The sequence below is a fragment of the Osmerus mordax genome, chromosome 9 (genome assembly GCF_038355195.1).
Source record: "Osmerus mordax isolate fOsmMor3 chromosome 9, fOsmMor3.pri, whole genome shotgun sequence".
Classification (NCBI taxonomy): domain Eukaryota; kingdom Metazoa; phylum Chordata; class Actinopteri; order Osmeriformes; family Osmeridae; genus Osmerus; species Osmerus mordax.
Window position 1 is genome coordinate 5007585 of NC_090058.1, and position 20472 is coordinate 5028056.

The 20472-nt window shown below is 47.2% G+C and overlaps 2 protein-coding genes and 2 non-coding genes across 7 annotated transcripts; 3 read left to right on the top strand and 1 right to left on the bottom strand.

Annotated features, from left to right (window-relative positions):
* The first annotated feature begins 519 nt into the window (after positions 1-519).
* On the top strand, positions 520-17003 carry arid4a (AT-rich interactive domain 4A). Of its 2 annotated transcripts, none has more exons than XM_067243670.1 (25): positions 520-581; positions 1614-1663; positions 2027-2137; positions 3544-3609; positions 3983-4073; positions 4325-4404; positions 4537-4634; positions 5546-5678; positions 5829-5908; positions 6051-6127; positions 6442-6644; positions 8317-8392; positions 8622-8716; positions 9071-9168; positions 9403-9646; positions 10193-10467; positions 10712-10873; positions 11163-11247; positions 11494-11686; positions 12113-12175; positions 12293-13909; positions 14123-14227; positions 14328-14528; positions 14840-14986; positions 15091-17003. In XM_067243670.1, the coding sequence occupies exons 2-25, from the start codon at positions 1658-1660 to the stop codon at positions 15192-15194; spliced, it is 4410 nt and encodes a 1469-aa protein (XP_067099771.1). In that variant the 5' UTR covers positions 520-581; positions 1614-1657; the 3' UTR covers positions 15195-17003. The 2 variants fall into 2 exon arrangements, with proteins under 2 accessions (XP_067099771.1, XP_067099772.1); XM_067243671.1 differs by lacking the exon at positions 520-581 and adding an exon at positions 974-989.
* On the top strand, positions 8820-8901 carry LOC136949653 (small nucleolar RNA SNORD53/SNORD92). The gene has a single exon (XR_010877455.1). It is a non-coding gene; the product is annotated as a small nucleolar RNA SNORD53/SNORD92 (small nucleolar RNA).
* Positions 11848-11928, top strand: LOC136949649 (small nucleolar RNA SNORD53/SNORD92). Its single transcript, XR_010877450.1, has one exon. It is a non-coding gene; the product is annotated as a small nucleolar RNA SNORD53/SNORD92 (small nucleolar RNA).
* Positions 17004-17249: 246 nt separating the features above from the next.
* Positions 17250-18817, bottom strand: timm9 (translocase of inner mitochondrial membrane 9 homolog). Of its 3 annotated transcripts, none has more exons than XM_067243675.1 (4): positions 18789-18817; positions 18270-18328; positions 18086-18181; positions 17250-17925 (listed from the first exon to the last, which is right to left on the bottom strand). In XM_067243675.1, the coding sequence occupies exons 2-4, from the start codon at positions 18306-18308 to the stop codon at positions 17791-17793; spliced, it is 270 nt and encodes an 89-aa protein (XP_067099776.1). In that variant the 5' UTR covers positions 18309-18328; positions 18789-18817; the 3' UTR covers positions 17250-17790. The 3 variants fall into 3 exon arrangements, with proteins under 3 accessions (XP_067099776.1, XP_067099775.1, XP_067099774.1); XM_067243674.1 differs by having other exon boundaries at positions 18700-18797; XM_067243673.1 differs by lacking the exon at positions 18789-18817 and adding an exon at positions 18700-18783 and having other exon boundaries at positions 18270-18378.
* Positions 18818-20472: the final 1655 nt, after the last annotated feature.

Consider the following 20472-nt stretch of genomic DNA (forward strand, 5'->3'; position numbering starts at 1 on the left):
AGGCGCCATTGCCTTCAGCGTTCTATCTACCTTTTCTGAGCTATTCCCCGTTTGCCTCCTTTAACACAGTTTATGAATACACAGATAAGGGGCGTTTCTTCTATCCATTTGGGAGCTGTCGTCTTCGTAGGGATACAAGGCAGAATATTAGTTGTGTTTGCAATACACACAATCCAGCCCGCTCGACATACCCATGACAAGGATTCCAGGTAGGCGGATCATCTTCGTGTAACTAGCCAATGACAAACCTGGAAAGATTATGACTGAAGAGACCGGCCAATCATGTTTCTAAATTAGGGACTTTGGCCGGGATTCTGGTAGTATCGAAGCTAAATAATGGATGTCCAATGAAGTTACGTCCATGAAAGCGCCGCTTTCATATCAACCAATCAGAAACGAAGAAAAAGTACATCCTATAGAATACCAAGCATCTGTAAACCAATCATAATACTTCAATCGGACTACCGCTGTCTATGCAGCCAATCGGAGTTCGAGAAACACAGCCTGGGCTCAACAGCTTGTTATTCGTGTATTGCATTGCATCCCTAGCAAGTGGTGAGCAGTTGCGTCGTACGTAGCATGTAAGTATCAAAAACGTTCATATTATTCCTAAATGAAACGTAAACTTTTATGGGTTCAATCTGTACAATCTACCACAACACTCAGAAGGTTAAACTATGGAGTGGTGGTAATCACATTTCCCGGTATTATGATTATAAGAAGGAGGTGGCTAGGCTAGGAATTGAATGGCAGTGGCTACGTTAGTCGGCTTGTTTTTGCAGTGAAGAAATGTATGCGCCTTTTGTGAATCTGGATATTAAATAAATAATTCCAGTGCACATACTTTTTTGTTTCATTGTCGCCCACCGCTTCTCATTTAAATGAAGGAGAAGCCCAGGTTGACACGGGTTACCGGAACTAAATGGCTACTCATGATAGCAAGACGGTTTAAATCGCCATATCGAGAAACTATTCAGCCAGCCAGCAAGGTTAGTTGGCTAGCTGGCTAAATTTAGCCCGCGACTTGGGAGTAATCTTATACTGTTCTTTTGCTCTAGAAAACACCGATATTTCATTCAGGCTATGTTAAGAGGTGGGAGCCAACATGTTAGCTAACATAAGATGACTGAAGCTACCACACATTTCTTTCCAGCTGCTGTGTGTATTTCACGGGCAGTTTGTAATGAGCCAGTGTCTGACATGGTGCAGCACGGCGAGCTATGATGGCGACGTGACACAGTCAGACTGCGAGCAAAGCGGGAAGGAACACACGCACTAGCTAGTCTGTTTTGTTGTCCCCGTGCAACGTCCTTGTGATTTGCGAACGTTGGACATTAACTAAAGAACTTTCACATGTGTTCTAGAAAAACTAATTATTAGATTACCATTTGTTTGAGAAAGCAACCTAGACCTAGCTACATTTTCCACACATTTTTGTGAATCTGGAGGGAGGGGGGCTGCATCGAGCTTGAAAAGAATGCGTTAGAAGTAACTGGCTAGTCCGTTAGCCCGTTTTAGCCCATGTACATATTTTCGACAATATAACTAAGTTAAATCGCAACATTTACAGATCCATGAAATAAGCTTTTCTTTCTATTTAATCTGTCTTCCAGCAATCAAAATCTACCGAGCTGGACTCCCTCAAATAGCCTCAAAGATGAAGGTAAGTCACTTGGCTAAGCTCTGTTGAAAACAGCAGTGTAGCCGACGCCTCTTTTTGCCTTAGCTTGCAAGATGTTGTGGGTAAGAATTGTCTGTCTGACTGTTCCCTTTACATAGGTCAGTTAAAAACCATTGGAATGCTTGACGTTTTCATGTAGGCTACCCATCCACGCACCTTTGATAATTTTTTTTACTTTAACCAACCAAGACTTAACCAGCAAACAAACCTTTAAACAGAAATAGCAGTGTAATTGAGTTGTAATCTTGTTATTACCCTTTATGTTGATGTGTAAGATCAGAAATGGGATATCTGACCTGTCAATGCAGTGTAGCAGTAACTGAGATGTCTGTCACTTTCCTTTAGGCAGCGGATGAGCCTGCCTACCTGACCGTCGGGACGGACGTGAGTGCTAAGTACAGAGGAGCCTTCTGCGAGGCCAAGATAAAGACTGTTAAACGTATGGTGAAGGTGAAGGTAAGAGGAAACACGCCATCATGGACACGTGAAGCATAATTTACATTCCTTCAAAAAAAAAAATGCTTAGTTGACAACGTATGAGCATATCGGAGAAGCACATAGTGTGTAAACGCCATCCTTTCTTTATAACCAAGACTCACCAACAACCATAAGAGAGACACAACACAATTAATGTGGTATGGCTGATGGTTCTGTCTATTTTTACCAATAGACAGAGAAAATGTCATGTCTAGTTCCAGAATGCCAACTGGTTACTGTAGTTCAGCGGTAGGGAGCTTCAGATCACTTTGACATTGTCCTTTACTCTGTCTGCAGCTCAGTGTAGATAGATAGTTTCCTTCTTCTAAGTTATTCATCCAGTTTAAGGTGACAGTAATGATACACAAGTGAACCACACCATTACTATATGTGGTTAATAAATCTGCCAGGAACAGCTGTCAAGCAGGGACTTGTTGTCTGAACAGTTAGTTTCAGGAGGCAACCTGTCCTGTTCTGTGCGGATCCTATAGAGACATAGCAAACTTGTTCTTGATCAAAAGGTCAGTCTTAAGTTTACACAGTGAACCAGGTCTGAACCAGCTATTTTTGCACTTGCTTTTGGTTCTGATGTGATTATTTAGGACGCTGATTGCCTAGCTGTAGGATCTGCCTCTTAGACAGCTTCCTGTTTGTGGCTGTACAGGGTTTTGTAGGGTTTACAGTACCCCCCCATAAGCAGTAGTCATAAGCAATAGTCTGTCACTGAGTCGGTGCTGCTAGCCACATAAAGACCAGGTGTTTTGTTGCTTGTATTCTCCACTGTTCTCCTGTGCCTAGATGGGCCATTATTACTGTCACAAGGGCACAGCCATTGACCCTCTTCTCTCACAGAATGTCAGAACAATCAAGAGTGTTACAGGAAGCAGATTCACAACAGTATGACTCAGCTGCTCATGTCAGCCCCCAAGAACCATGGAAAGTTGTCTAATAGTTGGTTTAGCTGCATTACACGCAGGTACACATTGAGAGCCACACAGAATTCTGTGCCATTGAGCTCACACTCATTTAGAGGGACCCAGAAAGTACAGCCATAACTGTGACATAACTATCATGGTAAGCTCTCATTTAGTGAAGTACAGAAGTCATCGATCACCAGGGTTTTACTGTTTCACACCTGCAGGAGAAATATGATAATGAGAACGGTTTCGCAAACTCCACTGATGTCTTGTGATGTCATGTTTCTCTTGGCTATCTGATTGGCTCCCACAACACATGTGATCCATATAATTCACTATAAAATGTATCCTTGAGTTCACAGGAGGCTCACGTCAAAGACCCTTTGTTCAAATCTTGTATGTACTCCTACACCTTGACTGAAATTTCACCTTTCATTTCTCCCTCTCTCGCCTCCTTCTTTTTGTCAGGTGACATTGAAAGGAGAGTCCACCTCGCAGGTTGTCCAGGACGACCAGGTTAAAGGGCCGTTGAGGGTAAGATGCATCTTCTCTCCCTAGAATTTCTGCAGGATCGTGAGCATTTTTTCTTTTCTTTTTTTACACTTCACACCAACGGGAAATATGATGATAATGAGAACGGTTTCGAAAACTGAAATATTTTGATGTCATGTTTCTCTTGGCTATCTGATTGACTCCTACTAATATTACATGTGTTATCAGTTGCGTTAACAGTCATTCTAACTGAATGCATAACGCCATTTTAAACATTGCATGTCTTCAGCTGAACACCATGCTCGCCCCTCTTAAGCATCGTGAATATTCCTGCAGGGTCGTGCGCGTTTCTGCGCTGTTGTGAGCATTTTCTTGTTCCTTAACTGAACGTCGCTCCTCCTCTGCCCCCCTGCAGGTGGGCTCCACAGTGGAGGTGAAGACCACAGAAGGCGTCTCCAGCGAGGCAGTTATCGGTAAACTCACAGATGCCAGCTGGTACACCGTGGGTAAGTAACACAAGACGCCAGGCAGAGGCGGCAGAAGTTCATTTCTGAACAGTAAATATGACAGCTGTAGTCATAGTTAAGTTTTCTGTACATTTCAAAAAGTTTGTTTCTTGGCTTATCTTCCGAAGTATCTCCCTGGGGTTATCTGGCCACCTACCAGATCTCCACTAGCAGGTGTCCGTATAGTTTGTCAGTTAGGGTTCCACCCCTGTTGCTTCAGGTCTGACGTGGAGCTGTGTCTTGTGTTCTAGTGTTTGACGACGGGGATGAGAAGACCCTGCGCAGGACCTCCCTGTGCCTGAAGGGGGAGAGACATTTTGCAGAGAGCGAGGTGAGGAACGGGAAGCCCCATCCCCACCAGCACCACGTCCGCTGGACGCATCTCCAGTCTGAGGGGAAGCGTGGGGGAACATCTGACACGTTGAGTTACACTGTCTTTTTTGTTGTTGTTGTTGTCGGTCAGACGTTGGACCAACTGCCGCTAACCAACCCTGAACATTTTGGAACGCCCGTCATCGGGAAGAAGTCGAATCGCGGAGGCAGACGGTTGTCGCAGGCTGTGTAAGTTGACCTCGGACAGTCCTGTGTCTCTATTGGTCTGGTTCTTGTTTATATGCAAAAAGAAGTAGACTTATCTTTTAGAGAAGCTGTCCTCTGGTCTAACAAGCAGGATCTTCAACGCTGGCTATCATCATTTCTTCCTTTCTGTCAGAGACGGAAGCATGGCAGCATGGTCGTTATATATCCTGTAGTCTGAGAGTCTCCCTTGACATGCTTACAGACAGATTCCCAGACAGTAGAATTACATGTTTTTTTGACATTTGTTTGCCGCTTCAAGTCTTTCACACTGAAATGAGCATTTGATGGTTGTTGTAGTCAGATTCTTGCTGGGTTTTCTAGAAATCTCTATCTGTTTTTGGACTGAATTGACCTATGAGTTTGAGAGCTTGCATTGTATAAAGCGTTAGAAATCCTTGGAGTGAAGATATAAGGAATGGAGAAAAACATATCAATATCCTATCAATATCAGAATATAAACTGAAGCGAGGCACAGCTTTATAATTTTCAGAATAGCGCAAAACATTTGATGATGCATCCCAAGGAAATGTGTTTATATAAATTGTAAAGCAAGAAAGGCTGTCACCTTTATGAGCCTTTTATGTTTTAGGTATTATAAATGTTTTGGGATTTTTTCAGATTTGCTGAATGCATAACACAATTTCAAATCAGATAAACATCATGAACCCACTAGCACACGGGACGTTCTGTACCCTCTGTACTCTGTTCTGTACTTTTTGATATTTGTCTCAAATGTTTAACGGCTATAGAGCGTCTCTCTAAACATGCCTTTGGGCCGTTCAGTGAGACATAAATGACACGTTTATCAGCAGTACTGTAAACATGCCAGCATTAGCCACATGCTAGTTCACCTGCAGTCGGCTCGGGTCTTAGTCTGTTCTCACCCCTCGCAGAGCGGATGATGAGAAAGAGTCTTCCTCCAGTGAGGAGGAGGAAGACGACAAGAGGAGGCTCAATGACAGTCTGCTAGGAAAAGTGACCAGCGTCCAGATTGGCTCTGACAGGACTTCCTGGTACCTAGCCCTGGTGAGTCACTTCCTGTCGAGGACACGCTCCGACACCCTGGTCCCCTTTTCTTTCTTTTTTTTGACCCTGTGACGATGCACCTTTACTCTCTTTTTGAGCCGTGACTGATCCAACCGATATGGCCCTGACTCGTGTGTTTGTTTTCTGTAGGTTGTGTCTCCCAGCTGCAATGATGACCTCGCTGTCAAAAAGGACCAATGTTTAGTGAGATCCTTCGCAGACTCCAAATTGTAAGTGTTTTACATAAGCGTCCTGTCTTTGAGAAAACAATTTGTCTGCTATTTCATTTGTAAATGTGAAAGTACATATGAGTGGGAACAGAGGGGTATGAGACTGTTTGTACATCATGACTGAACAATTTCTCTTCCCCAGTGTTACTGTTGCAAGAAAGGACATCCATGAAGTAAACCTGGACAGCATCAGCAAGCAAGAGTTTTCCACCAGGAAAGGTAAAGCTCCAGATCGTGCACTTGAGTTAGGTTTTAGAACAGAATGTTCAGACACAACTTGAAATTGAACCTGCTTGTCTCTAATCCTAACTGTCTTTCTGTCTCCTCTCCTTCTCCCCCTACCCCTCATCTCCCTCCCCCCTGACCCTCCTTCTCCCCTCATCTCCCTCCCCCCTTACCCTCCTCTCTTCCCCTCATCTCCCTGACCCTCCTCCTCTCCCTCCTCCCCTTATCTCCCTCCCCCCTGACCTTCCTCCCCTCATCTCCCTGTACCTCACCCTCCTCTGCTACCGTCTCCCCTGCTGTCCTCCCAGGGTTGGAAGGGGCTCTGAGTTTCCTGCAGACCAGGCTGGTGCCAGAGAGCTGGAAGATGGACATGAGTGAGATCCTGGATTCCTCCAGCAGCGATGAGGAGGATGCGGAGGGCAAGGAGAGTGAGGAGGAGGAGGAGGAGGAAGAGGAGGAGCAGCATCAAGAGGAGGAGGAGAAAAAGAAGAAGAAAGCAGTGAAAGAGGAGGTAAGACCCAACTACAGTTATGTGAAGAGCCTCCCAAAAACATTGCAGCACTAATCGTTGTCTTGGAAGTTGACTTCCTATAGGCTACTGTTTGCGGTCTTGAGTGTTAGCCAGCCTTGATTACGTTTTGTTTGTAGCTGACGTTTAGATGAGTTGGGGTGGATCTAACTGTTTTACACCACTGTAATAATGTTAGCATCAGTGCTACTATAAATCCACTTGTTATGCCTGGAGAGCTTGTGTCACCCTCACTGTTTTCTCTGTAAAAACAGGAAGTGGAAGCGGTCTTCACTTTATCTTAAAGGGATATTGCACTGTAAAATCCCATTATCTTGCTACAGTTGAAAAGAGTAGTGTGCCTTTAATCAGTCAGGGGCTTAAATGTCAGAAAGCTCTGTTGTGTTGGCCTACACCAGTGCCCAGTGCTAGTTAAAGGGACAGTTCACCCCAAAATCTGAAATACATATTTTTACGGGTATAGCTCAGTAGAAAGAAAATAATTCTTACATGAAACTGCTCACAAGTTCTGTGGATTATTTTGAGTAACCTGGTCATGATTTCTGGAAAGAGACATTGCTGTTGAGTTTCACAAATACCTTTTTGGGGCACAAGGCCCTGCATTCCTCAGTGTGGCTGTGACACGGTGGACACTGAACCACCGTGGCGAGCCAGCCTGGTGAATAGGGCCCCAGCATGTGGGAACCCTCCCCGTCCACCCCGACGACAACAATGGTTCATTCTTCCTGCTCCCACGACTCCCACAAATGGCCATTCGTGTGGCTTCCGACTCCGTTCCCATGGCAACCCCCAATGCCTCGCTGCGGTGGCTACTTCCTAGCGTTTCAGAGAGGTGCTGTGTGGGGATTGGCCGAGGGCCAGTAGGGGGGTGTGGCCAGGCCGGGTTCCTTTTGGATGGCATGTGCTCAGTTCCGATGGCTTCTCTAATCTGGTCCAGTCACAGCAGGGGAAGGAATGCTGCCATAGCAGACGCAGAGATAGAACATGTGCTTCTCTACAGCTGTTCCATCATTCTGCTGCCATTTCTCCATGTCAGTTCAGTGATTCCTATGAAGACCATGGTTTAGCATGGTTTGCTGTACGCAAAACAGACAGGATAAGTAGGATCAGCTTGGGTATGGTGGTGGAGCTTTGGTGCTAGAGGTATTTTAAGGACTATGGGCCATGTGTTGTTCACATGGTTCCTGGGTATTGGCTTACTGTATTCATGCCCATCCATCTCCAGTCATATCCACAAAGTTCCCTGAATTCTGTGTGTAGGCAGCCCATTGCATCCCTACAAGGACAAAATATGTGTTGACAGTTGTGCATTAAGTCACTTGACTTTGCAACAGTTTTTGCAACAGTTTTTCCTGGCTATTTAGTTAACCCCTTGTAATGCTCAACACCAATTTCACGTTGAATGAGGAATCAACCAGCACCACCTTTGAACGACCACCACTGACTAAATGTTGAACAAACACTGGTGTAACGTGACGATGGCATGAACCAGGAGGTTGCTATGCAACGTCTTGGCTGAGCATCTGCTACATCTTCCTCCGTGTTGCTGTTAGGTCTGCCTGTGTTAGTCTCCGCCACAGAACATGGCAACCATCACTAGGCTGGCCCAGTCAATCAAGATTCTAACATGCGTGCGTGTGTGTGTGTGTCCCAGCCTCCAGAGGACGAGCCTGACCCAGAAGAGAGGGACCACTTCCTGCAGCAGCTCTACAAGTTCATGGAGGATAGAGGTGAGCAGTGTTACCTACCACACACACCACGTTTGACCCAGGGAAAAAGGTATCAGTGCCAACCAGATTTATCTGGTTAGCAAGGAAACAACATGGGTTATTTCCACAAAGTTTGTCCGTACGTACAAACGATCCAGCGGACGGGGTTTTGCAGTGTCTTCAGTCACAAGGAAACATGACGTGATCGTTCCTATGCTCGATTTTTAATGTGCTCCTCTGTATTCTCCAGGGACACCAATTAACAAGCCTCCTGTGCTCGGCTACAAGGACCTGAACCTGTTCAAGCTCTTCAGGCTGGTCTACCACCAGGGAGGCTGCCACAGCGTCAGTCCTGTTACATTATACAGCTCTGCTCTCTCACTGGATCTCCTTCTCTCTCGCTCTTGCTCTCTTGCTCTCTCTCTTGCTCTCTCTCCCATCAATAGGAGTAATATGATGATAATGAGAATCGGTTTCGCAAACTCAACTGATGTCTTGTGATGTCATGTTTCTCTTGGCTATCTGATTGGCTCCCACATTCCATGTGATACGTAGAAGTAACCATAAAACGTATCCCGTTTCATAAGTCGTGGAGTGGGCATCCTCGACTCGCGTTGGGTCTTGTGAAGTCTTCAGCTATGGATAGCTCGTGTACATGCTGGAACATAATTTGATTTACTGTGTGTGTGTGTGTTGCAGATTGAGAGTGGCTCAGTGTGGAAGCAGATCTACATAGACCTGGGCATCCCCGTCCTCAACTCTGCAGCCTCGTACAACGTCAAGACTGCATACAGGAAGTAGGTGTCCTGAGCGTGGCGTGTCTTAAGATGAGCTAAAAGCTGATCTACAAACATAAGGATCAACTGGTTGTTTAGGACTGGTGGCTGATGACTTGTAGATCGTGGGCATGTTGCAAACAGCTTTACTCTGGTCATGTTCCTGGTCAGGTTTTATGTGCTGTGTGTACAAGTGTACGTGCTTTATGTAGGAACGAGGAGGTATTATTCTAACTGAACCCCGTCTCTTCTCAGATACCTGTACGGGTTTGAGGAGTACTGCAGATCGGCCAACATCCAGTTCAGAACCATTCACCACAACAACCCACGCCCCCTCGCCCCGCCCAATCAGAAAGCGCCCGTGGTCGAGCCGAAGGAAGGCCCGCCCCCGCTCGTGAAGATGGAGTCGGCGGAGGAGAAGCCCGCAGCAGAGGAGGAAGCGGAGTCTGAGAGCGACAGCGACAAAGAGGAGCACAAGGACACGCTCTCCTCCCCCAGGGTAAGAGGACGGACGGCCCCTGCTGTCGTCTCCGGGCAGCGTCCGGGACACGTGAGACGACTCAAGATTTATTTTCCATGTTCGATTTAAGGTTGTGATCAATGTCCTGTATGTTTCAGAGTTCTGTCGACATTGTCCTGTGTGTGTGCGTGTGTGTGTGTGTGAAGTACACACACTGCTGGTGTGTTTCTGTCCTGTGTGTGTGTGTGAGACGTACACACTGTACTGTGTGTGAGTTTGTGTGACGTACACACTGCTGGTGTGTTTGTCCTGTGTGTGTGACGTACACACTGCTGGTGTGTTTGTCCTGTGTGTGTGACGTACACACTGCTGGTGTGTTTGTCCTGTGTGTGTGACGTACACACTGCTGGTGTGTTTGTCCTGTGTGTGTGACGTACACACTGCTGGTGTGTTTGTCCTGTGTGTGTGACGTACACACTGTGTGTGTGTGTGACGTACACACTGTGCTGTGTGTGTGTGATGTACACACTGTGCTGTGTGTGTGTGTGTTTCTGTCCTAACCCCCGTGTGTGGCCGTCTCTCCAGGGGAGGAGGAGGTGCACTCCCATCAAGGCTGAGGCCAAGGAGCCCTCCAAGCTGGACAAGATCAGGGAGGAGCGGCAGAGAGAGGAGAGCCGGGCAGGAGAGACCAGCGGGGAGGAGCAGAGAGAGAGGCCCGATCTGGGAGAGCCCCCGGGGAAGAGACGCAGCCACCGCCATCTGGATGAGTCTGACAAGGAGTCGGAGGATGAGGAGCAGGAGGACGAGGAGGACGAGGAGGACGAGGATGAAGACGGGGAGAGGAGTCGACACAGAGAAAGGTGCGGGGGATCTTGTGCCTCTTGCTTTACCTCTGTTAAGAGCTTGCAAAAAGTTCTATGTATATATAAAAAAAAAAAATCCATGTTTGAAGTTGATGAATGAAGAGTTCCTCTCTGAGTGGAATCATCATTAGATGTTGTCACAATTCAGTGGTCCAATAGGAATTGTAGAATTGTAAAATAAACACATGCAACATGAAGTAAAGCGTGGTTTAAAGGTTTGAGTGTGTGCTCTCGTCTCCAGGGGCGAGGAGGAGGAGGAGGGGGACTCTGTGACCGGGACGAAGGTCCGGGTGAAGTACGGCCGAGGGAAGACCCAGAAGATCTACGAGGCCAACATCAAGAAGACTGAGACGGATGAGGGCGAGGCGCTCTACCTGGTGCACTACTACGGCTGGAACGTCAGGTATGGATCTAGCAGCAGACCTGTTCCTATCCTCCCCAGCTCTCAAACAGAAACGGTAAATGGCACCGGCTAAAGGAGAATGTTTTTTTGTCTCTTTAGAAAAGTTTTGTTGTGCTGGTTTATACTTGTTGACCCAAGGGGAAGAAAAAAAAAGTAGATATATTTAAGCAGGCAAGTCATTAAGAACATATTATTATTCACAATTGCGGCCTGGCAAGTGGCAGCAGTGTCTTGAGGGGTAGGGTGTCTGGACCTAACCCGTGCTGTGCCCTCTGCCTCTCTCCTGCAGGTATGATGAGTGGGTGAAAGCAGACCGGATCATCTGGCCCGTGGACAAAGGTGGAACAAAGAAGAAACAAAGAAAGAAAGTGAAGGTGGGGTGCTGCTTCAGCCTTCCTCACAGCCTCCTGACCTCTCATGGGTCCCTACAGGGTGGAGCACCCCTCACCCCTGACCTATGACCTTTAGTATAGGAGTACTAATCTGTTATATAATGTTATAACACTGCCAGATTAGGTTAGATGTACTGTTGTGTTGAGTTGCCACGTCACAACAACAAATTAGAATCCCGAAAAAGGAAAATGCTAAATACAAACATTTCTTCCCCCCCCCCCCCCCAGAACAAAGAGAAAGAAGAGGGGGATAAGGAGGACGACAAGCAGGGGAAGACGGGAGTGAAAAGGGGCCGTCCTCCCATGAGGACCACGCCCCCCAGCGCGGGCCGCAGCGTGTCCAAGACGCCCAGCAACGAGGGCCGCTCCAACAGCAAGAGCAGCCGGCTGTCAGACACCTCGTCGCTCCCCAACGGAGAGGGTGAGCCTGGCAGGACCCTCGTGATGTGGCAGTGACTCTGGCCACGCATGCACGCTTCAGCTACGCTTCAGCTACGTCTGCAGCTTGACTGCTAGTAGAGGCTCACGCGTTGGTGTATTTTAACTTTGCTTCCCTGGTGTGGGAAGTTTACACCAACAGGGGCAATGTGATGATAATGAGAACGGTTTCGCAAACTCGACTGAAATCTTGTGATGTCATGTTTCTCTTGGCTATCTGATTGACTCTTAATGCTAGCATTACATGTGGTGTGTAGACCGAAGCTAAGCTCCTAAGCCAGTTTGGTCAAATCCTGTGTGTACTGAACACCTTGACTGAACTTTGACCTTTCACGCTGTCTACGTTGTATCCAGGATTCACACAGATTTGTTCTCTCTCTGTCGGTCTCTCTCCGCGTCTCTCCTTCAGGAACCCCCCGCAGACGGACAAGAAGGACGTCTGGGATGTACGACTCTGACAAAGAGTCTAACGGTGAGTCAAGATGACACACTGCCTCCCGCTTCACTGCAGACGCTTCCTCATCTCTACCTGACAGTGGAACATTACAGTGTGTTTGTAACATGGTACTTTTTTTTCTCTCTCCCGTAGAAGAATCCGTAAACTCGTCAGACGACAGCGAATCGGAGGACTCCCCTGAAAAGAAGCCGGCGTGGGCGGAGCGTACCGACCCTGCCACGGCCAGGAAGCAGGAAGAGGAGGAGGACCGGAGGGTGGAGAGAGGCAGAGCCGAGGCTGCTGCTGCTGCTGCTGCCGCCGCCGCTGCTGCGGCCGCTGTTGCTGCGGCAACCGCTGCTCAGCCCCTGCCGTGTCCCAGCATGCCTCAGGAGCAGACGGATGTGGACAAACTTCAGTCATCGGAGAGGCGGGAGGCAGAGAGGACAGAGGAGCCGGCTGCCGTGTCTCCCGTGACAGAGAAACAAAACAAAATGTCTCCCGTTTCCGACAAGCAGCTTATCAAAATGTCGCCCGTACCAGACAAAACCAAAATGTCGCCCGTCTCGGAGAAACTAAACAAAACGTTGCCCGTCTCGGAGAAGCCACTCAACAAAATGTCACCCGTTTCCGAGAAAAACAAGATGTCTCCTCTTCCAGAGAAGCAAAACAAGATGTCCCCTCTCCAAGACAAGACCAAAGAGGAGGATGGCAAGACGCCGACGCCTCCGACGCCTCTCTCTCCCAGGACGAAGGGTCGGAGGAGCCTCTCCAGAGAGGCTGGCTGTGACACCCCCACCAAGATCCCCAGCAGCAACACCCCCACTCCCAACCACACCGAGGCCTCGGACGCCCTGTCGCCCGTCCCCCGCAGCCTGCTCAAGAGGCAGGACGAGCCCATGGTGGTGCTGCACTGCCTCCCCGCCCAGCAGCTCCCGGAGCCCCACGCCGACTCGGACACCGACTCGGCCCCCGAGGAGGAGGACGAGGAGCTGGCCTGCAGGGAGGAGCGCGTGATAGGCGTGGCCAAACGCAAAGCCACCGAGCAGAGGACGCCGGACAAGAAGGTTCGACTGGAACGGAGGGACGAGGTCAAGATGGCCGCCTCTCCCAAGACCCTCTCCAGCTCTCCGCTGAAGAGGCTGGAGGCCGAGAGGAGGATGGAGACGGGAGCGAAGGGAGAGGAGCGCCCCAGGAGGCCGGAGGGCCACAAGGAGCGGGCGGAGGACTGCCTCTCTGCCGCCAAAGAGCCGGACAGCAGAGGGGAGATGCCCTCCCTCACTCTGGAGGTGCAGCGTTGCCACGACGACGCGTCGTCGGGAGGAACGGGCCCGGCGGCGCAGCGGCAGGGCCCCACGGTGGAGGAGCTCATGCCCCAGATAGGCCCCGAGGCGCTGGTGTGTCACGAGGTCGACCTGGACGACCTGGACGAGAAGGAGAAGCCCGCCACTGGCGAGGAGCTGCTCATGATGATGAGCGAACAGAAACCTCTCCCCATCCTGCACCACCATCAGCACCACCACCACCACCACCACACTGCCCCAGCCTCGGGCCCCTCGGCCCCCCCAGCCCCGGCCAGAGTCTGCCCCCCCACCGTGGCCTCCAGCCCGGACGAGTCCCACAGCACGCGCAGCGAGAGCGACGTGACCATCGAGGTGGACAGCGTCGCCGGGGAGAACCAGGAGGGGCTGGGCGAGAACGAGTCCACGCAGGGCTTCGACGCCAGCGCCAGCTCCTCCAACTCCAGCCTCTCTCTGGAGGGCAAGGACCGAGGTGAGTGCTTCGAGTCTGGAGCCTAGGCTGAACTTGTCTTTTCGAATGTTACCTGGTTATTTGCTTGGTTTTGTGGAAGTGGTAGAGTCATCACAGTCTTGAGGTCATTTCATGGAGTTCTTGAACTCACGGTAATCCACTGTAACCCTTCAACAGTCGCCTATGCAACCTAAGCGGTGGGTGTAACATGCCCTGTCCCTTCCTCCCATCCAGGCCAGAAGAGGCTGATGGACTGCAACAGCAGCTCCTCCGCCAAGAAGCAGAAACGCAACCAGAAGCGACCAAGCACAACCTCCAAGATGGAGAAAAACGGAGCAGGTAAGACTGAGGACCATCTCTTGAAGATAGTTTCCTTCTTTCCCTCGTCACACCATTCCTACGTCTTCATTTTTTCACCTCTTCTCCCTTCCTTCCCCAGGTCACAGCAGTGATAGTGAGGACTTGACGTTACTGGACTCCAGTAAGCTGACTCCAGTCAAGCATTCGTCATCCCTGTCCAAGGCCCAGAAGCTGTCCCGCTCCCCGGGCCTGTCCTCGCCCCACAGCAAGGACATGGACAAGCACAAGGACAAGCAGGGCTTCCCCTCACCGCGCACCTACAAGTGGACCTTCCAGCTAGGTATGCTGCCTGCTAATGCTACTGTTAGCTACTAGTTACGTAGTTGTTACGATCAATACATTAGATAATGCAAACTGGAATTCTGGGTTTGAGGAAATGAACAAAGACTGATAACTTCTGACACTGAGTGTAGCTTTGTGTTGATATCCTTATCTGCAAGTTTACCTTGACAGCTACTGTTGATGTCCAAGATTCCTGGAGACATGCTTGTTGCTCAAGTTTCTAGCAGTTGGAAGTGTCAGCGCTCTCTATTGGTTCAGACCTGCTTTGTAACAAGCATTCTGTTTGTCTCCTTCCTGCGCCCCCTGCAGCGGAGCTGGACAGTATGAACAGCACTGAGAGGATCTCCTTCCTCCAGGACAAGCTGCAGGAGATCAGGAAGTACTACATGACCCTCAAGTCCGAGGTGGCCTCCATCGACCGACGCAGGAAGAGACTGAAGAAGAAGGAGAGAGAAGGTATTGTGTTCGCTGACGGCCTCTGCCTCTCTTCACTGGTAATGAACCTTTGCTAAAGCATGTTTACCTTACGTGTCTCTCTCTTGATCTCTCCCTCCCCCCAGTGTCTCACACCACGGCATCCACCTCCTCTGGCTCCTCAGATACAGGCATGAGCCCTTCGTCTGCCTCGCCTACCCAGAACACCGTGGCGGTCGAGTGCAGGTGATGGCACGCCTCCTCTGGTCCGGGCCACGCCCTCCCTCCCCCCCCCCCCCCTCTGCCTTCCCAGCATCCCGCTGCCTCAGATGGACATGCAAGAGAAAGCAGCCTAAAGCACTCAACTGCCCCTCCTGGCCCTGCCTCACCTTCTCCCAGTCCCAGCTGCCAAGCGGTGATCCCTAGTTCCTGCCCTCTTCCTGTCTCCAGTCACCTGTCTCCGTGGTGGAAAATGGACTCTCCCATGTGAGTTGAATGTATGATGGAATGAAACTCCCTCCATGATCCCTGGATTCTTCCCTGAAGCCCTCTCTCTCCTGCTCTCTCACTCTGACTCCATCCTCAAACTGTCCAAGGCACTTTCCCCTCTCCCTCATTGTTGTCAACCACAAAAGTAACAACCTTGAGGTCCTGAACACATGGACCCGAACGAGGATGCAGTAATAACCAGTATGTTCCGGTCAGCAGAACTCGAGACAAAATACAACGTTCAAGTAGAGTCCCGATGTGTTGATAATGGTCACTTAACCAGCTGGACATGGTTTTGTATAAAGGTCAATTCTGTTCACTTTGCTCCATCAGAACTGCCAAAGTACACATGTTACAGCAGTGTCCTATTTTGGAGAAGTGGGATAAGTTCAGTCGTGGAAGGGTCATGTAGTTCACTGAAAACGGCTATTGTTGTCTTCCACTTAAGCAGTGTATCAGCACAGATAATTATGCAAACTATTTTTCTGTTCTCTTTTTAAGAAAATTAAAATGAAAAGTAAAAAAAACAAAAAAACATTGCCAGTGGAACACAGGAAGAAACCTTTTCAGTGGACTAGACTCCCTTCGCGAGTGTATTTTGTCTTTTTGTATGTAATCGCAGAGTTTTTATTTTAGTATGGAAAATTTCACAAAGTATATATCACAGTCGTGAAGTTTATTTAATGAAAGATTTCTAGACCTGAATTTTTTGTGTAAAATAAAGGTATCTTGCAACTTGTTAAATATATTTATTCTGTCGGTGGACATCTTTTTGTATGTTTTACAATAGAGAATCCTTCCACAGTTGGGACGGTGGGGATAGTATGACGTTGAATGAATGTCGTGTGCTCATCCTAAATCTCAGCAAGACTATGTTGTTTCAATTGGGTAGCTACTGTGCAGTACGTATGCCCCCCCCTCCCCCCCCTTCATTTCAATAGGGCCCAAGTCTGTCCCCTTTATAATTTGATCATACTATTTTGGGGTGACACCATAATGTGGTGGCCTTCTTTCTCACCATGTATTTTGCTTGTATTCATATTCCTTGGTACTCTGTTATAAATTAAACATCTATTCTTATTTTCAACATTGAGTTCTGACCAATCAAATAAAACCTTTGCTAAAGGAACATGTATTTCAAAACCAGGGGTTTCATATGATTGTTTCTTTTGTACATAAATCTTCCAAAACCATGTATTTGAAAAATACATTTTACACAAACTGTAAAGAATGATTTATATTATTTTTTAAAACCATCTTTGTACCGGTATATTAAGAACATTTTCTTTTTCTATGTCACGTTGGTAGAAGCATTAGTATGCATCTGTACTGTAAATACTGTATACTGAACCTGTGAGTTTCAGCCTGATGTGGTGCAGAGAGAAATGAAACATTGAACATTTCTATGTTTTATAGACTTGGTTCCTTGGTGAAAACACTTCCTAAAGTGCTCAGTATATCCAGGGGGTCTGGATGAAGGACAGGATGACAAATCTGAGTTAAAGCCATTGTATCTTTATGTAAAATAAACAGAGCTCTCTTCGTTTCTAATAAAGTTTTTAAATATTGATCCTGTGTGCTTTTGGTTTGAGCAAAACTTGTGCTGCACTGGACACAGTTTAAGCCTAGTCTAAAACCAGGGGAGCTTCACTGACATGTGGAAATAGCTTCTGTGTAGGAAAGTGTCACAGACCACACAGGATTCATGTCTTCGGGACAGATTGTTGTAGTGTTTCCATGGTACCAGCAGAGGGCAAACTTTCCAGTAATTGGTAAAGGTCAAACAGAAGGACATCACCGTGGATACCCCAAAGCATTATCCTGCCAACGATTTTAATGAATTGAGTGCCAGCATAGACATCAGTATAATTCTGCAGCTCATAGGCAAACAGGGAGCGGTGGGATATTTAAACAGACATTTAATGGTACAACTGAAAGTTTGACAAAGGCTTTTTTACATGTATACTCCAGGTTAACATTCTTCTACACTTACATAACACACACAAAAAGGTAATTCTTACTTCCTTACATGTTCCGCCAGGGTCAAAACAAAAAACAACTCAGTATGTTGTGTCATGATCAGATACAGGCTGTTCTTTACCTTAGGGGACCATGGCGGCCCTCTGTAACAGAAGTGTGCAAGCAGTCATCATCCCAGGCCCAAAGAGGTGAGGTAACTATCAGCAAGTTCAAGGCTGATGTTGGGTGTCCACTTGTCCAACCATACACAGAGACAAGACTCCCCCGTGTCGAAGGGGGCCGAGGCAGTGCTGTGGCCAGCCAGGATGTGTTGGCTGTGACTCCTCTGATGCTATCTGTCCATGTGAGCAGCTGTAACGAGGAGGGTCAGCAGGTTTCTAGCGAGGCTGTGCCAGTAGGCCAGCTTTCGCAGCCAGGGCTTCGTTCTGTTGAATGTGGTACTCCTGGAAACGCATGGAGATTCGCTGGGTCATCTTCAGGTACTTCTGAAGGCAGCTCTCTGAGCAGGTGGTCTGGAGGAAAGATTACAGCAGGTCTACAAATATCCACTCCTGGTGCAAGGCAAGGGCTTTTAATTTCTGGTTTAATACTGATATAAACCTTGCAGTTTAGACATTGAAAATAAAAGCATGAAAAATATTTAAATGAGGTACGTCAAATGAAGCCACTTACCTCCTCTGCTTTAACTTCTCGTGTGGTGAAGTCCTTCACACAGTCCATGAAGCAGTTCTCTGTCAGCTTGTTATAGGTTCCCAGGAACTCTTTGAACTTTCCAAAACAAAGATACAGAGAGTTTTATCTGACACTTGTCACTATGGTAAACACGCCCTTGCCAGATGGTAGAACTAGTCATTACCTGTTTAATCTGGTCCGATTCAGAAATTTGGGCTGCCATGGTTCAGGTCAGTGTAGTTTCTGTTGGTGTAAATGTTGTAAATACACGCAAATCGGGTTAACTGTTGAACCTGCAGTGGTTGTAAGAGAGGATATGCGCGTTGAACATCTTGGAAAATATCCACAACAAGAATTAATAGTGCCCCATCATGTTTAAGCCATTCATAGACAGGTGACGACAGTAAACATTCTAAAGACTTGATCCTTTAGCATGACATCCACCACCATGGCCATGGGATGCATGATTCCAGTCCAACCTGATTGTTGCTATCAATCTAACGTTAGCATGCTCCGCCCGTTGAGGGCCAAATCATTAGCTAAGGTTATCTAGCTAGTTGGAAAATTAAAATACATTTTCAGCAAGTCAGTCTATGGCTTAGTATGCAATTTACCTTTAGATAACAATATACAGGCAAAAATGTGTCAATTCGAAAAAATGTACGAGACCTGGACACTGCAACGATTTCAGTAATTCACCTACCTTGCTTCCGAAGGACATGTGACATGTTGTGAAAGCGCTGATCGTGAACCGAGAACACAGATTCGACAACTGAAATATAGAAAATATTCTATGGACAATACCGTTTCCTTGATCAAAGATAATTTTGTAAAATCCATCAAATTAGATTAAAATCAAATTATAAAACATAAATACAGCTACTGAAAAGGTCGAAGTTATTTATATAAAGTACTTACAGTAAACATAAGTTATAAATTCGGTGTACTTGCATAAACCATCCGATGTAATACAAGTCGGGTTTATGTACAGTTCCATAATGTACCCGTTGCTCTTGCCGCTTGCTTGCCTAAATAGCACCAATTGGGCAGATTTGGCACTTGTCTTAATAATTGTTCTTGCTTCATTATTCATGGATTAATTTATTGTTCCCTCGTTGTATCGCCGCAGCATTATTAATGCTGCAATCATGTGTCAGCAGATGGCGACATTGAGATGAACAGTTCATTCTTTTCTACTTCTCTACCCTATCTACGGAAGCTAGCCTGTTGTCAGCAACAGTTGCTGTGAACGTTTTGGTTGAGCTTGAGTTGTTGTTATCTGCCTGGTTATATACAGCCATAAACTTAGCACTACTGTTGTAGAAAGGTTCTTTGCGGATACTATTTGGATCATGTTATTGTGTGACACTGGAACTTGGAAGAATAATTTAGCGTATTATCTCCTTCTGATATGAAGCGGGAAGTTTAAAAAACGTCAGCTACGTTTCTGTCATTCTAGCTAACGCTAGACATGGCTCAAACTGTTTTTAGTTCAAACGAACAACTAAACTTTGCAAGTCATATAAATCTCGATGACTCGTCTTTAAGCTCTGATGCCGGGGACATCTTAATTCGTTCAACTGGAATAATCTTTCCCGAAACAACCAATGTTCGCGATTTAGGGTCGACGTCAACCAAATATAACAAACCAGACAACGTTCAGATTACGGCGAATAAACTGCGCAGTACTACCCAACATGTAACAAACGAGGTTCAGAAGTCGAGGCGGTCCAAGAAGCAAGAGTACGTCCATGTCCCTCCCGCACTGAGAGCCAAGCTACAGTCCTGTTCCCCATCAGCCCCAGTGTCAATTTCAGGTAATACCTAGACATTTAGATGCTATAAATACTTCATTTTCTCTGTATATTATGTTGGAGGATATTGCAACTATCCCATGTGTTACAGAGGGATCTAAAGTGCCGAAAGGTCATGCAGTGATAAAAACGTCCTCCGAAACACGAAAAAACAAGCAGGTTTGTCATGAGCTATGATGATATTTAGTTGTACACATTTATTTATTTATTTGAAAAAAATACATTGTCATATTATTTTTTAATAATTGCAAATTACTTGCTTGTTCTGCAAGCCTCACAAATATGGGAAAGGGACACATCAGTCATCTGCTCAGATCAAGCCCAGTGGAGATGAGGGTAAGAGTTTAGTTACAGTTATGCTGACCTCAGCACTGGTCCTGTGGAAGCTAGAGAAATTACTGATCAGCTATTTCTCATTAAGCTGTGCTAGTAGAGCTTTTTCCTTTACGTAAGGATCTATACTAACTATATGTTCCCAGGCCATGAGGTTGTGATATCCCGCTATGCTGCTGGAGGGAAGGGTGCCATAATGGCTGCCCTCAAACAGAGGTGGGTACAGCAGACCATCACTAA

Coding starts and splice junctions, on each gene's coding strand:
- arid4a (XM_067243670.1), top strand. Junction 4,074..4,324: donor TGCCAGCTGGTACACCGTGG/GTAAGTAACACA, acceptor CTTGTGTTCTAG/TGTTTGACGACGGGGATGAG. Junction 11,687..12,112: donor GTCGCTCCCCAACGGAGAGG/GTGAGCCTGGCA, acceptor TCTCTCCTTCAG/GAACCCCCCGCAGACGGACA.
- timm9 (XM_067243675.1), bottom strand. CDS start 18,308: ATGGCAGCCCAAATTTCTGAATCGGACCAGATTAAACAG. Junction 18,182..18,269: donor AATCGGACCAGATTAAACAG/GTAATGACTAGT, acceptor TGTTTTGGAAAG/TTCAAAGAGTTCCTGGGAAC. Junction 17,926..18,085: donor GAGAAGTTAAAGCAGAGGAG/GTAAGTGGCTTC, acceptor TCTTTCCTCCAG/ACCACCTGCTCAGAGAGCTG.